The 14,894-nt window shown below is 51.9% G+C and overlaps 4 protein-coding genes across 4 annotated transcripts; 2 read left to right on the top strand and 2 right to left on the bottom strand.

The window, feature by feature from the left end:
• Positions 1 to 11: 11 nt before the first annotated feature.
• NEUTE1DRAFT_126669 (uncharacterized protein) lies at positions 12 to 4,362 on the top strand (the record flags this gene model as incomplete). The annotated part of the gene is made up of 7 exons (XM_009858653.1): positions 12 to 284; positions 403 to 1,058; positions 1,114 to 1,794; positions 1,993 to 2,326; positions 2,468 to 3,625; positions 3,691 to 4,093; positions 4,168 to 4,362. 7 exons carry the CDS (start codon positions 12 to 14, stop codon positions 4,203 to 4,205), a joined length of 3,543 nt encoding a protein of 1,180 aa, XP_009856955.1.
• Positions 4,363 to 5,610: 1,248 nt separating this feature from the next.
• NEUTE1DRAFT_92533 (uncharacterized protein) lies at positions 5,611 to 7,460 on the bottom strand (the record flags this gene model as incomplete). Its single annotated transcript, XM_009858652.1, has 4 exons — positions 5,611 to 5,944; positions 6,028 to 6,817; positions 6,869 to 7,082; positions 7,141 to 7,460. 4 exons carry the CDS (start codon positions 7,423 to 7,425, stop codon positions 5,611 to 5,613), a joined length of 1,623 nt encoding a protein of 540 aa, XP_009856954.1.
• Positions 7,461 to 9,790: 2,330 nt separating this feature from the next.
• On the top strand, positions 9,791 to 11,356 carry NEUTE1DRAFT_51820 (uncharacterized protein; the record flags this gene model as incomplete). Its single annotated transcript, XM_009857161.1, has 2 exons — positions 9,791 to 11,031; positions 11,095 to 11,356. 2 exons carry the CDS (start codon positions 9,791 to 9,793, stop codon positions 11,354 to 11,356), a joined length of 1,503 nt encoding a protein of 500 aa, XP_009855463.1.
• Positions 11,357 to 13,446: 2,090 nt separating this feature from the next.
• On the bottom strand, positions 13,447 to 14,866 carry NEUTE1DRAFT_53374 (uncharacterized protein; the record flags this gene model as incomplete). Its single annotated transcript, XM_009858651.1, has 2 exons — positions 13,447 to 14,506; positions 14,577 to 14,866. 2 exons carry the CDS (start codon positions 14,864 to 14,866, stop codon positions 13,447 to 13,449), a joined length of 1,350 nt encoding a protein of 449 aa, XP_009856953.1.
• Positions 14,867 to 14,894: the final 28 nt, after the last annotated feature.

Raw genomic sequence — 14,894 nt, 5'->3', positions numbered from 1 at the left:
GAGCACTCAACATGGCACCCATGAAACAAACCCAACTGGCTGAGCCCACTATCCTCCAAACTCACGTGCCGTTTCCGGTTATCGACATCGAGACCTTGGATGGAGACAGCGTTGTCCTCGGAAAACACGAGACAGACACCATTGTCGTTGAGTCGGCATCGGAGCTGGTCACTTCCAGTATTACGACGTCTCTGTTCCGGACCCAGAAGGGAGACAACAGTTCGTTGAACATTGTTCACGATGCCAACGGGCGGCCCATGGTGTTTTCTGTTGGATCGGACGGCGTAAGTAACTTAACCGGCCTTGATACTTTTCCCTAGTCCTCCTAGAATTCACTTTCTGACTGAACGGCAGCGCCTATATTGTATCTTTCACGTCTAGAAAGCATCTCACCCATGGCAGTTACTGGACATCACTCCGGTCGCCGAGAACGCCTCTGTTTCTGTCACGGCCTTTGACGTGCTTGAAATCAAGCAGGATCTTCACTTTTCAGCATCTGTCAGATACACGCCAGGGGGATCCGAGGAAACACACCAAGTCTTCTGGGCGAGCATCAAGCAACCGAATGCCCAAATTACCGACGGACAGTTGGCGGGTTTTACGGCCTCAGATCTCAAGTGGAAGCCCATCCAGAACAACCTGGGGCCTCGCGTCATTACCAAACTGGTCAACGTTGTTAACCCAGATGCTGTGCCTGGATCGCCCGCTTTCACCATCTTCGCGGCAACAAGGACTACAGAGACACACTTGGCCTCGACCTATGCTATCAATCCCAGCCAGTCAGCTTCTGCGCCATGGACGATTATCTCCTTTGGCGCCCAGTCCTACTCCATCGTCGACATGCAACCTGTCATTGTTGGGAGTGCCTCCAAGGGAGCCAAGAAGCGCGCCGGACTCACCTTACTGCACGATGCCCCAAGCCAAAAGGCCGACGTTGAGCGCCGGTGCCACGTTCTGACGCTCAATGATGCACGCAATGAAGCCTTTGGCCTGATCCCGCTCAACACTGAGAAAATCAGCAGCCCGTCAGCCATATGGACCTCTTTCAACTCCTGGGGGTAAGTGATATCCCCCTTTTCCTCGTTTAGAAAATAGGTACACTGACACTCCCAGGTCCCACGACGTCCTGGTTGCGGGCAATGGAATTGCCTTCCATCAGTTCCAGAATCTCAACGACCCCTGCCTCGACAGCAAGGGCGATGTCATCCTCCCGCACATTACCTTCCGCCAGGTTACTTGCAAGGAGACGATGCTTGCTAACCCACGCCGGTACATCCTCTCCATCCTAGCCGTCTCCGAGGACGATGAGCTTTACCTCATCGAGGGCGAGCGAGACGCGACAAACTTTGGTCTCCCCACGTTTAACTGCTCCGGCCTCCCTGTCCGGACCAATGTGGCCCAGATTGCTTGCCACTACAACAAGCAGATCGACGCCATCGAGTTCATCTATACTACCAAGCGGGACAACCAAATCTCTCATCTGGCTCGCGACAGCAAAACCGGTGTTTGGATATCCACCGATCTCCAGGTCCAAGGTCCCGGGACGTTAGCCAAGGAAAACCAGTATGTCACCACCATCACGCTTTTGAGTAAGGCGACCGGCGACCCCGTGCCTGAAGGGTATCCCGTATCGTTGAAGTCAGAGCCAGTGTTTGTCAAGATTAACGACCTGGCCTATCGTCTCAACCGGATGCGGCCCACGGTGGTCAAAACCAACGCCGCGGGCCAGATTGACATCGTCACCGCAGCGCCCGATCACCTTGGCATCTCCTCTCTCGAACTTAGCCTCGAAAGGTTCGTTGAGAGCACGCCCTTCAGCTGCTCCATCAACATGTCTTCGCGTGTCATGGAAATGATGTCGAGCATTCGCAGCAAGGAAGATATGATGTCTTTGACCTCCCGGACAACTGGGAAGCCTCTGTTTGCTGGTGTGTCGGAGGACCGCCTGGAGGCATCTGCGAGTTTGCTTTCCCAGTTTGATACGTTGCGTAGTGGAACGAGGGACAGTGGCCCGAATTACAATGTGGAGGACAATTCATCGTCCATTGGATCCGAAACAACGCTCGTCGAGTGGCACGGTGCTGCTGCTCAGACCAGCGAAAAAGGTGCTCATGTTCAAAGAGGGGAGCAATCGTGGATCGAAAAGGCTGTTGATGTCGCTGTCGAGTACATTGGTGATGCCCTCGAATTCCTGAAGACGGTTGTCAAGCAGACAGTCAAGTTCGTCGTCAAAGTTGGCGCCAAGGTTCTGCGCATTTACTTGAGGATCCAGGGCAAGGTTCTCAGCTTTGTCGTTAAACATACCGCCGCTCTCGTCCGGTCCGTGGTAGGTTTCCTTGACAATGTTCTCGATACCAATATGATGGAATTCTTCGGACTGGACTTCGGGAAGCACATCCCAGCTATTCAAAGCGTTAGTGACTCTTCATCATGATGCTCTGTGGAAAATAACTGACAACCGGTGCAGAAACTCAAAGATGTGGCTCTTGGATCGCTTACCGTCCTCGAGCGATTCCTCGCTATCAATCGCTCAAGCCTCGAAGACCTTTTCAATGACGCCGAGACATTGATCTTTGGTTCAGTTGAGAGGCTTCAAGAACCCCAGGCGCCCCGTCAAGAAACGACAATCGAGCGTTTCATCAAGAGAATCCTCAATTCGCCCATCGTCAAGCTCATCCTCAAGTTCAATCCTCTGTCGTGGATCCTCGAGGGAGTTAGCGAGGGCCTTTCCGAGTCTTTGCCTGATTTCAAACTTCCAGACATCACCTCCCTCGCCGAGGCTATTGGCATGACAGGCGACGCCCTTCTAGAAGTCTTCCTGACGGCCTTTGGTCAAATCATTGAAAACATCGCCACCAGCGGCACCGAGGCCTTGCTCAACCCCAAGCAAATGCTGGGCATCATCATCTCTGCCATCAAAAAGGCCTCCCGGACGCTGTTCCACGCCACACGGGATACGATTCTCATTGCAGTTGACTGCATCATCCGCGTGATCCACGTCATCCCTGGGCTCCTTACCGAGGCCTGGACAATCCCGGGCCTGACAGACGTCTGGGAGGACTGGACCGGGCAGGAGTTCTCGCTGATCAACTTTGCAACCTATGGCTCAGCCGTCCTGTTGGACCTCATGACCTTTGCGGTATTGGACCAGGTCAAGACATCCGCCTGTGCCCCCTTCCGCCCAGGATGGGCCGAAAGGATCGAGATGGAGCCCTTGTACACCAGCTTCCAAGACACGAGGAACCAAGCAGTGCTTGCGGCAAGATATCCCGGACCATCCAGGCCAGAGGATACTAATCCTATGGTTATGATGGTCATGGCAGATTATGGAAGCATCAGCCAAAAAGACGACGAAAAGCAAGGGGCAGCGCCGGAGACCGAGGAAACATCCAACAGTTCCTTCAATGACTGGATGAGCATCGTGGGTGGCCTCTTCAAGCTTGTCACGAACGGCCTCATCGTCTACCAAGCCGGAAGAGCCGAGGAGCCCATAGGACGCAAGATGGTCGCCTTCAAAACTGTTACTGCACTGGTTGCCTTGGGTAGCATGATTGGTGAGGGAAGCAGTTATATCACATCTTCGGTCGAAAAGGCCAACAAAGATCCCAAGGATATTGCCAACCTGGTAAGTGGAAATCTACCCTCTCTCTCTATCGCAACAGCCCTTTGCTAACCATGGGGACTCTGTAGGGCCAAAACCTCGGCATGAGTGCTGGCCTCTCCGTCGCTGTGGTCGGTGTCATGGTGGAGGCCTACATGGACATCACGAAGGCAGTCACCGATGCTCGGATTGCGAATATGGACTTACCTTTCGACGAGATGGATAAACAGAGACAGTACCAGGCTCAGAACAAAGTGGCGCATTGTGTTGGCGGGTGCGCATTGAATATTGGCGCTGCCGCCATGACGGGTTGCGTGCCCGGATGCTGGTCCAAGCCGCGCTGGGGTAACATTCTCCAGACGGGCGCGAGCGTCGGGGGCGCTGTAGCTGTTGTGGCAGCCAACTACTTTGATGAAACCCCGAAGGGCAAGGCTATCAAGTGGGGGATGCTAATTACTGATTCGAGCCTGACGGTAGCTAGCATGTACTCAGGTCTGTTGTTATTGATCCCTCTTTTTGACTTTTGGATGAGGTCCTTTTGCTGACACTGATGCCCTCTCTTTTAGGTTTCTCGAATATTGTCGCGCCGGCGGCGTCCAAATGAGGAGGGTGTTTTGGACTGGAAATGGATATGGTGTTATTGTACACAGCGGCTGGTTAGGTACGATGGTTCCAATGAGTGTGTCAAAGCGAGGAAATGGGTGGAATTGGTCAAGACAAAGGGTTACTTAATGCCAAAAAGAAAGGTTACAAATAAGTTGTCAACAGGTGTGCACAAATAGTGAGAGAAAAAACATACAGCACCTGGGATTCGCTGGTCGTCACCGTAAAGACTCAGCTCCGACATCTAGAGTGTAGCATTGTGATCGCGAAGCCTTCGTATTTAGATCCCGCGCCCCGTCCATGTGCAAAAGCAACGGTAGGTATCATCAAGTGGGTAGGTAGTAATCGAACGACTGTGCGTCAAGCTTCAAGAAGGTAAAGCATCATGATCAAATCGACCAAATTGGTAAATGCTCTCGGTGTTAAGTGGTGACACATGTGTCGTGATGCGGAGATCGTGTGTGTACGGCGTCGTCGCTTGTCATGTCTAGCTAGGTAGCTAAGCAGAGTAGGGCGGACTGTCGGTGGCTAGGTATGGTAGGTGGCGTTTTTCGATCGATTGGGTTCACGTGTGAAGTTTCTCATTAATGGAGTCGGATTGGGTTGCTTCACAGAGATCTGGTTTCAGGTTTACGATGAGTGTTGATGGAAGGGATTGGGGAAGTTGGCGGCGAAGCGCGGGAGCTCACCGAGGACGTTCCAGTCAGTGGGGTAAAATGGTGGGTACCTCTACCTTTATTAGTGGAGTCAAATGTTGGCGCTAAGATTTTTACGGAAGGAAGGGACGATATTGTAAGTGTTAGTGATTAACTGCTGTAGGCCGCTGAAACGTCGCTAAAGCTAAAGCACCTTTAACGGAAAGCGTTTGCCTAAGTTGAACAACGTTCTCGCTGGACTTTGAGAAACGTCCAGCGGGGTGCCGCGACATCCTTGAATCGACATCTACCACATCAACCACAAGGCATTACGATCTGCTCAATAGACAGAGAAGTGCATGAACTATCACGAAGGTGGAATAGAGGTCTTGTTTAGGGCAGGTCATGGATGGTTCACGACATATCCCAGCAAAACGGTTCGAGCGTGGAGGGTCGCCAATCTGTTTCGCTCCCACCATATGAAGATCTGCCTTCCCGTTGGTTGAGGGCGGGATGACTTATGACACCCTCACTGGACTGAAACTGTGGCTTTGCGAGGTTGAAACAATAACTCTAATCTATTCCAATGTCTAAAAGCCATGAATATATAAACGCCTATATCTATCAAGTCTATCACACCACCCAAACCAATCAGGAAACACAAAAGAAACAAATCAAGAGCAGCTGCAACCTCCGCATCTAGACTAGATCCTCGTCACCAAAAAAAGAAAAATCCATCATCTATGGAAATCCCGTACCTATCCATTCATTCTACTGCCCACGGCTCCTCGACTTGGCGCCAATCTGACGACCCTGAAAGTTCGACTCATGCGTAGACCTAGGGTTCATGTTTGGGATGATAGGGTTGTAGTAGCTGAACAGGTTATCCGGATCATACTGCGCCTTCAATCCGCGGAGCTTCTCCAGCCTCCAGGGCTCGTAACCGTACATGGACTCGGCCGACTCATCGCCATGGGCGTAGTTGACGTAGGTGCTAGGAAGAAGATCGGGCGCACCGGCGTTCCAGAGATCGCGGGTTTCTTGTGCCCATGCGATGGCGGCTTCGTCAAGAGCGGGGTTGGGGTCGTAGGTTACGGCGATGAAGCTTTGGACATGGTGTTAGTGTGACTCACTACCTAGTGATGAAAGGTGGAGAGGAGGATAAAAGGGGAAGGGATAAAGACGTACCTGAGAAGACCCCTATCGCGCCATGGATAAGCTGAAGTGTCAGGGTCAATAGCGTCGACACCCTCGTGCGAGTAGTCCTCCATGTTGACGGTCGTACGCTGGAATTCGGGGTACTCCCGGATCTTCTCGTTGTACAGGTCGTAGATCTGGCGCTGGGTAGTGACGTTCCAGACCTTCAAGCCTGCAGGGTAGTGGACGTGGTTCAAGCCGTAGTCACACAGCGTGCTGTTCATGCCGGTGCCAGACACGCCAGGGATCTCGGGGTAAGGGACGTTACCGTCTTCGGTGGAGACCGCCTTGATGGCGTCAAAAGCATCCAGGTACGGCTGCGCTTCTTCCTTGGAGCCGCGGTAGACAAAGGACCAAAAGATGACGCCTTCGGTCTCGCTGATGCTGGGGATCATGGTGTAGCTGCCCATGTTGAAGGCCATTTCTTTGAGGTGATGGCCGGCGTGGTTGCCGTCGTTGTGGAAAGCGTTGGATGCTTCGAATACGGCTTCCAGTTTATCTTGGGTCCAGATATAAGTCTTGTAGTACCAGGTGTCGACGCCGCGGGGGTAAATCTTCATCTCCAGGCTGGTGACGACGCCAAAGTTGTGTCCGGCGCCTTTCATGGCCCAAAAGAGATCAGGGTGCTCGGTCTCGGAGACGGTGATGGCGGTGCCATTGGCGAGAACGACGTTGAGCTTGAGGAAACTGTCACTGACGACGCCGTAGTAGCCTTCGAGACGGCCGCGGCCTCCGCCCAGAGCTGGACCGAGGAGGCCAACACAGGACGTGCTGCCGGATGCTAAGAGGGTTTAGCATTATGGATATAGAGAACCCAGACAGAAAGACTTACAGGTAACATAACCAGCATCCCACAGCTTTTCCATAATGTTCTTGGCAAACACGCCGCCGCCGAGGATAGCGCTCTTTCCGTCCGGCTGAATCTCAATCTTGTCAAGGAGGGACATGTCAATCTGCATACCGTCAAACTCTGACAAGGTACTTGTCATGCCGTGTCTCCGAGCCATGGCAAGGAAAGGGATACCATTGGCGCTAGCATATTGAACCTGGTTGAAGTCAGCCAAGTTCTTGTTACGAGTGACAAAAAGAGGGCTGGGGATGTACAATCTTGGGGACGTCGTCCTCCGTGGCGGGCTGGACCACCATCTGAATCTTTGGAGTGAAGAAGGGGTCATATCGAGCCGTGCAATTCCCGAACTGCGTATCATCGGGGCCGTAAACATTGCAATTTGCCGAGAGCTGGGGACCCAGCTCACTGGCAACTGTCCTACTTGCCAGCTTGTTGCGGGTGAAGTGACAGAGTCCATTGAGGCATGGCTCCGGGGAAGCAAAAGCGAGGGATTGCAGAAGAAGTGCTGAAGATACAGCGAAGCGTTGTAGACGAGTCATTTTGACTGCTTCTTGTCAGGCTGTCGTGTGATGAGATGATGAGGAGTTGATGTCGAACAGAACCCCTTAATCATGACACTTTCGATGGTTTATATGGATTCTCAACTGCGTGAAGAGGCCCTCATCTTTACTACTCAACTTCACTTTGACCTTTTCAATTCACCATGATTCAACTTTCAGTCACCATCATGATATTTTCCATCCAAACCACCCAATTTCCCGTCTTGGAGTGTCTGGAGGAGGAGGAGCATCTCAGAAGGTGTCAACTCCATGGCGCTTAACCAACCGCATCCTCGGGAATGCTTGACGGATTCTGTCCAGATGACAGGATAGCTTTGACGCCACTCCACCATGCGTATCTCTTTACGATCTCTTGATGTGGACGAGTGTATTTTGATGTTGACTGCGGAACAGAAACGGAAAGTGCTGGTCGAGGTTTGGGGGAATGAATCCTGATGAGTCATGCCAAGCTACCTGGCCGTCGTATCGTCGGGTGAGGCATAAGCAGATTCGCTTCTTTTCTAGAACGTATGTAGCCATTGCTCATATCGAATCTGGTGGAGTTGAAGAAGAGTTTTGTCGGGCAATGTTGTTAAAGGCTGAACTGGGCAAGTAGAGGTACGTTACACAGTCTGAAAAGGCCTAGTAGACTCCTAAAGTTGGGAGGACAGCTTATGGCGGCGGGCCGATGGGGAGCTGAGATGGTGGAGCTTCAGGGCTTATCGATACCTCTAGTGGTTGTATTAGGTGGGTTACACTGGCATCAGCCTGGCAAGCTGTGCCCTGAGCTGTGCCGCCGCAACACGTTCGACGACACAACACCTTTTCCTGTGTCTGGTAAAATCCACGATCCAAGCATGCCACAGACGAGCACAGTCACGGACAAACGCGACAAACGAGACGAATCATCATAGCTTCCTGACCACCACCAGTACGTTGGAACGATTCCCAAGCCGCGATGCCACGAGAGGCGTCGACGACAGCAGTGAATCTTGTCGCACGTGGCAGAGATCCAAACCCAGTCGATCCGGCCATGTTAACTCCATCTGGCATAATACCAATCATGGACATCGACACAAGCCTGAGATATGGGTTGCTGTCAGTGTCAGGGCCGCTGCACTGCGGCTAGATCGTACGACCAACTTCTGTTGCTCTGCCCTGCCAAGGCGACAAGAGTGTAGTTCCGAATCTTCCACACCAGAGATGACCCGAAGACCCGGTTTAGCTTGACACCAAATTGAGACTGGATGGTGCTGTGGGATGTCCAGCCCATCAACCTTAATGCTCCTTCAACTAGAGGTATCCACCCATTGGCCATCTGGAACCCCAGATGACACTCACGTTCGACGTGATTCACCATCAGCCCACACACAGTTCACACAAGAGTACGGCCGAGGTTTTGAGGCAGAGCGTACCTTTGTTTACTTTCAGCCAGATTAGGACAAAGGTCAGTAGGTTTGATAGCTTTAGCCTCTCTGTTACGTTTCCACGCTGACCGAAAACCATGGCGACTGGGGACGGAAAGAAGTTTCTTGGATGCTTTCTCATTCACACAACCTTCTCACCTATGAGATGTACGCTACCAAGAAAGCCAATGCCCCTCAAAGCATTCTCACTGGCGACTGTGTTCAGGTTGTGGTATCTGCAAGCAACTTGTTCCTGCATTGAGGCTGTTCTCTCTTGTCCAGTGTCAGCTCCCCTCTGCTCCATTCCGAGTTAGGCCGAGAAGGTGAGAGCCTCATCCACAAGCTATCTGTGCCTCTCATACACAATGGGTTAAGGGAGTTTCGGTTCGGGTGGTATCAATATCCACACTTGGGGCTCATGACCTGTTACACTGTCAATCTCATTATGGTTTGAGACTGTGGGCCAATGGACACTCAGTCATGGAACCACTCGGTGCCTCGTACCTGCGTTGAAACGCTTACGACAGATATCATGATGGAGTTTACCTCAAGCAGGTTAACCACCTTAGAATGGCATATGCCTCACAGACACACCAGGGTTGTCGTGATAGCTTCAACAACATCGACATTATGATTCATGTTGAAGAATCACCGTATGTGGCCAGGAGGGCATACACCTCTGCTCAGATGCTCGGTGTTTCCGTGATGCTCTCATCATCCACCCAATATGGGTGTTGAAGACGAAGAACACAATGGTGATCTCCATGTATAAAGGAAGACTTGTTTCTCCCATTCTCGACGACAATTCTCATCATCACTCACATCATCATCTCAGCATCCACTCATCCCTTCATCACTCAGACACCAAAGCATCAAAAGCCCCTTCAGCCTCTTTCCAGCAACCAGCCACCTAACAATCTTGAGCGACCTTCCTTGAAAACTCTACCAAAGACTTCAAGATGCATCTGTCTTCCTCCCTTCTCTTCACCTCGGCCCTTCTTGCCGGGGGTATCAATGCCTCTCCTGCGACCAACGCCTACCGCCGCCAGGGGGCGGACATGAGAACCATTATTGGTGACACTACCCCGGTACTGTCCAACACCACCGCGGTGCACTTCCCCGGTTCGGGAGACTTCTTCAGTGTCACGGAGCGTTGGGACGTCTACCGCCCGCCCTCGTACCAGGCCGCCATCACGCCCACCACCGAGGCTGATATCGTGTCCTTGGTTAAGATGGCTAAGCAGCACAACATCCCCTTCCTTGCTACTGGTGGCCGCCACGGCTATGGTACTTCCCTTGGCAAATGTCAGGAAGGTCTGGCCATCGACCTCAGCCACTTCAAGGATGTCAAGATTGACAAGCAACGTGAAACTGTAACCATCGGCCCCGGTGTCGTGTTCGCTGATGTCTTCCCGGTTGTTTCTGATGCTGGCTATCAAGTCCAGACTGGTACCTGCAGCTGCGTTGGCATGATTGGCGCCACCATTGGCGCCGGAATTGGCCGTCTTGACGGTGTTCACGGTCTAGTCATTGATGCTCTCGAGTCCGTCCGCATGGTCACTGCCAACGGCGACATTGTCGAGGCCTCCAAGACCAAGAACCCTGAACTCTTCTGGGGTATTCGTGGTGCCGGTGCCAACTTTGGCATCATTACCCAGGCTACCTACAAGATGCACAAGTCCATGGGTGACATCATCAGCTTCGATCTCATCTACGAGCCCGAGCAGAACGTCACTCTCTTCAACACCGTCGCCAACATGTACCTCCCGCCCAGCCTGACCGTCGAGACCATCATGTCCTACAACCAGACCACCGAGAAGCCCACCATTATCGTCAGCAGCACCTACGCCGGCGGCTCCGAGGCCGAGGCCCGCAGGTGGATGCAGCCGCTCCTTCGTTTGAACCCCTGGTACAAGGACATCAAGGCCATCCCTTGGAAGAGGATGAGCAAGGAAACTGCCCTGGGTTTGGACAAGGAGGTCTGCGCCAACTCTCAGGTCTTCGACATCTACGGTGTCAACCTCCGCCGTCACGACGCCAACACCTGGGTCAAGACCTTCAACAAGCTCGCCAAGTTCTGGAACGAGCAGCCCGCCGCACAATCCTCCGCCGTTGTCCTTGAGACCTGGCCCAACCAAGCCGTCGTCGCCGTGCCTGACTCCGAGACTGCCTACCCCTGGAGAGACGCTACCACCTATGTGTAAGTTGCCTTTACCCCATTCTTCTCAACTTTGACCACTCACTAACAAAATTCCTACCACAGCATGATCCAGATGCGCTGGGACGCCCCCGGTAACCCAGTTGAGACCGTCGCTGACGCCATGGGTCGCGAGCTCCGCAACGACTACGCCAAGACCTCGGGTTACAACGGCCTCACCGTCTACGTCAACTACGCCCACGGCGACGAGACTCCCGAGCAAATGTACGGCCGCAACAAGCTCCACCGTCTTGCGAAGCTCAAGAAGCAGTATGACCCTTCGTCCGTCTTTGGATTCCACAACCCCCTTCCTACTAGCTACCCTTAAGCGGCTAGCTTAGGACTTTGATAAATCAACCTTTCGCTGAGGTGGTGCGATGTTTGAAGAACAATCGGGGATTCATATGAGCTGCAGAGCTCATGGGTGTTTGATTGGCTTTCTGATTGCTTGTTTGTTATAGACTTGGCTTCTAGACCTAGGTGGTGGCTTTTTGCTTGGTAGTGGTTGTTTCTTTTGTCTCGCTAGACATTTCCTACTACTCTTAGAATACTGTGTACACACATAGACATATCATCCTACATAGACATATACATACATCTTGTATCACATCATATTTGCCATCTTGACAAATTAACCGTGAGTTTTCAAATCTCCGAAAACCAATCATCAGACGCTATGAGACCACCAGAATGCGGTTCCCAGAAAACTCAAGTTCGAATCACGTTCTTCATCCACTACGACGCTCGCCACGTTTGCCTCTTTCTGTACCTTGACTTTTTAAGCATCATGCCGTATTCACGATGATTTTCCCATCCTGCTACAACCTATCATACCAGCCCTTACCCAGCGAACCACGGACCTAGCTGGATCTACATAGTAGAAACCCCGATCGCCCCGTCCCCACATTACAACCACTAGGTAAGCAGCCCACCGCCCCACACCAACGAGAAAAAAAAAGATTTTTTTTTTCATTATCTGCTACATAGCCCCCAACTCGCAAACGTCTTTTCATCAATCAAATCGGACCATATCAGTTCAATCGGGTATGGTGTAGCGGTAACATCGTTGACTCTCACTTCTCAGGAGTGACTGCTCTCTCAACAGCCCCGGGTTCGACTCCCGGTATCCGAGTCTCAATATCTTTTTGATTTTTTTCCTCTTACCTTTTTTTCTCTATTCCTTGAGGTTCTTAGTGCCTGTTGCTCAGTCAGATAGATGTGCTCTCAGAAAAGCACTCCGATAAAAACTTGGTAGTGTTATTATTTTACTTTTACGCCTTTTTGTTTGTCTGCTTTTTCGTAGAGATGTCTGGTGCAGAAAAGAATAATTATGTGTGTATCGTTCAAAGGTGATCGATCGTATCGAACATGGAATTTGAGGGATCAGTTCCTACCATCTTGTTCGGAGCCGCATCTAGATTATTTGCAACGGGACCGACCGTTCGTGATTTTTGTAGCATTGCCAATTCTGGCCGACTTAATCTTGCCATCCATCTCTGTTTAGTTTTGCACATGTAACTAACATCTTCTCCGTTGACATCATCTGTTTCCTTCGTTCGTCCTTCTGTTCCCTCTACCTGTTCATTCCTTCCTCATGCATATACACATACACCACTAACCTTTTCGTCCGCTCGACTTACACACACATCACAATTAATAAGCTACATCGTGCGACTAGTTTTGGCTAGTAAAACAAAGAAAAAGTAAAGTCGCCACTAGATAAGATCAACGAGAGGATCCACACACACATGAACGCAATTTTTTTTTGGGAAATACCGCAAAAAAAAGAAACTTGCCCAATAACAGGATTGAACTGTTGACCTTCGCATGGACTTGATATCTCGCAAACAAGATATTAGTACGACGCTCTAACCAGCTGAGCTAATCGGGCTTTGTTGAATGTTGGGCTTTTCAGATGCACTTATGTTCACGCACCGACAGTGGAAGAGATGCTGCGATGTGGTTGGCGATAGCATTGGATATTGTGACACTTTAGATTTACTCGTGGTGGAGAACACTGGATGGAAAAGGGCATATTTGGATGTGAAGAAGATCAAATGCATGGTTACTTTCCCGCCCTTGTAGATTGGTATTACTCGGTACTCGGTCCTGTCCGAGTATAAGTCGGAGTGTTGACCAGTTAGGGACACCACGATATAGAAAGAGTTACGCGAGTTATTGTGAACAGTGCTGATGAGTGAGGGCTGGGCTTAGAAGAGATATAGACCCAGTAGCCAGAGCGTAAGAGATATTTGATAGTAATGGAGGACATTGATTCAACTAGTAAACGTAAAGAAATTTCGGATCCAATCTATCATCGCGCGACACCCAAAGCGAAAAGAAAATCATAAATCATGACAAACAACAAAGGGAACAACGACATCAACATCGCAGACCAAAGCCCAAGATCAAGAGAGCTTAAACCACAACCTTCCTAGCCCACGGCACCCTCCCGCCCCTCCCCTCAAACGGCACAAACCTCAAAATCTGTCCTTGCCTGATCAGCAACACCGAAACCAACAAGCCCTTTGCAAAAGTCTCCATATCGCACCACGGCAGGACAAACCGATCCCAGAACCAACTGACCCACCCCTTCTTCACCACCTCCCTAATCATCGCATGTCCGCCATTCCAAATCGGCTTGACCTCGGTCTTTCGGTCCTCCTGATACCTTCTGAAGGCACCCTTCAACTCCTCTGTCGACGGCTCCTCATCCTCCTTTTCACGCTGCCGAGAAAGGAGAGAGTGCAACTCATTAGCCAGCACGGCTCCCGAGTGCAACCCACACGTCATCCCCAGCCCATTAACACTCGTACTCTTATGCACCGCATCGCCCACCAACACAATGCGATCAAAGAACCAGTTATCCAGAAAGCCCTCCTCCTGATTCAACATCCTCGTCGACTTCCTCTGCACCTTGGCCCACACATCACCGAACTTGACGCCAGGACAGACGGCAACGTCCGCCAGAGAGGCAGCGTACGCATCCATTTCTTCGTCCGAGTATCTCGGACTGCGCTCGCTCGTCGGACCGCCGGGTAACGGCTTCAAAGTCACAAACTGCACGATGTCCTTTGTTGCCAAGCACTGGACGACGGCACCGCCCTCCCCGCCCCCGCCTCTTGACTCGAAAAAGACTTCGGGCTCGATGCCCAAATCAACATTGGACGCCCGGCCAAAGATTCCGTAAAAGGTCGAGACCATGGGCTTGTTGGCCAGACGCGCCGGGTTGAGCGCGTGCTGGGCCACGAGCGAGTCCATGATTTGCCGCGTGCGGGAGTGCACGCCGTCGGCGCCGACGACGATGGAGCCTTGGATGAGAGAGCCATCGGCGAGGCGGACGTGCACGCCGGTGGCGTGGGGGCGGATGTCGGTGACGCGGGAGTTGACGCGGATGTTGGAATCCCGGCCTTTGAGGTGGTTGTAGAGGATTTTGACGAGCTCGGAGCGGAGGAGGGGGAGGAAGGGGTAGCCGTGGCTGGTGGTTGGGGATTGAGATTGTTAGTTTGAGGGACAGAAGAGAGATGGAGGACAGGGAGAGAACTGACTTGTCCTGCATGGCATCCCAGAAGTTGCTGGTGGTGGTCACTTGGCCGTTGTCGCCGAAGAGACGCTTCTTGTGGTGAATACCTAAAGCGACATGTTCAAGGTCCGCGAGGAGGCCGATTTGGTCAAAGAGGCGTACTGTCTGGGGCCAGGTGAAGAGAAGCTGCCCTGAGATGTTCAGGACGGTGTCTTGTTGTTCTAGGATTACGTAGTCGATGTTGGCCCGCTCAAAGGCGTGGGCCATGTAGAGCCCAACAGGGCCGCCACCCACGATGATGACTTTGAAGGTCATGGCGGATCGAAACGGGATGAGGTGGTGA

The sequence above is a fragment of the Neurospora tetrasperma genome, assembly GCF_000213175.1.
Source record: "Neurospora tetrasperma FGSC 2508 unplaced genomic scaffold NEUTE1scaffold_81, whole genome shotgun sequence".
NCBI lineage: Eukaryota > Fungi > Ascomycota > Sordariomycetes > Sordariales > Sordariaceae > Neurospora > Neurospora tetrasperma.
The sequence above is the reverse complement of the archived record's forward strand: the minus strand, read 5'-3'. Positions and strand labels throughout refer to the sequence as shown.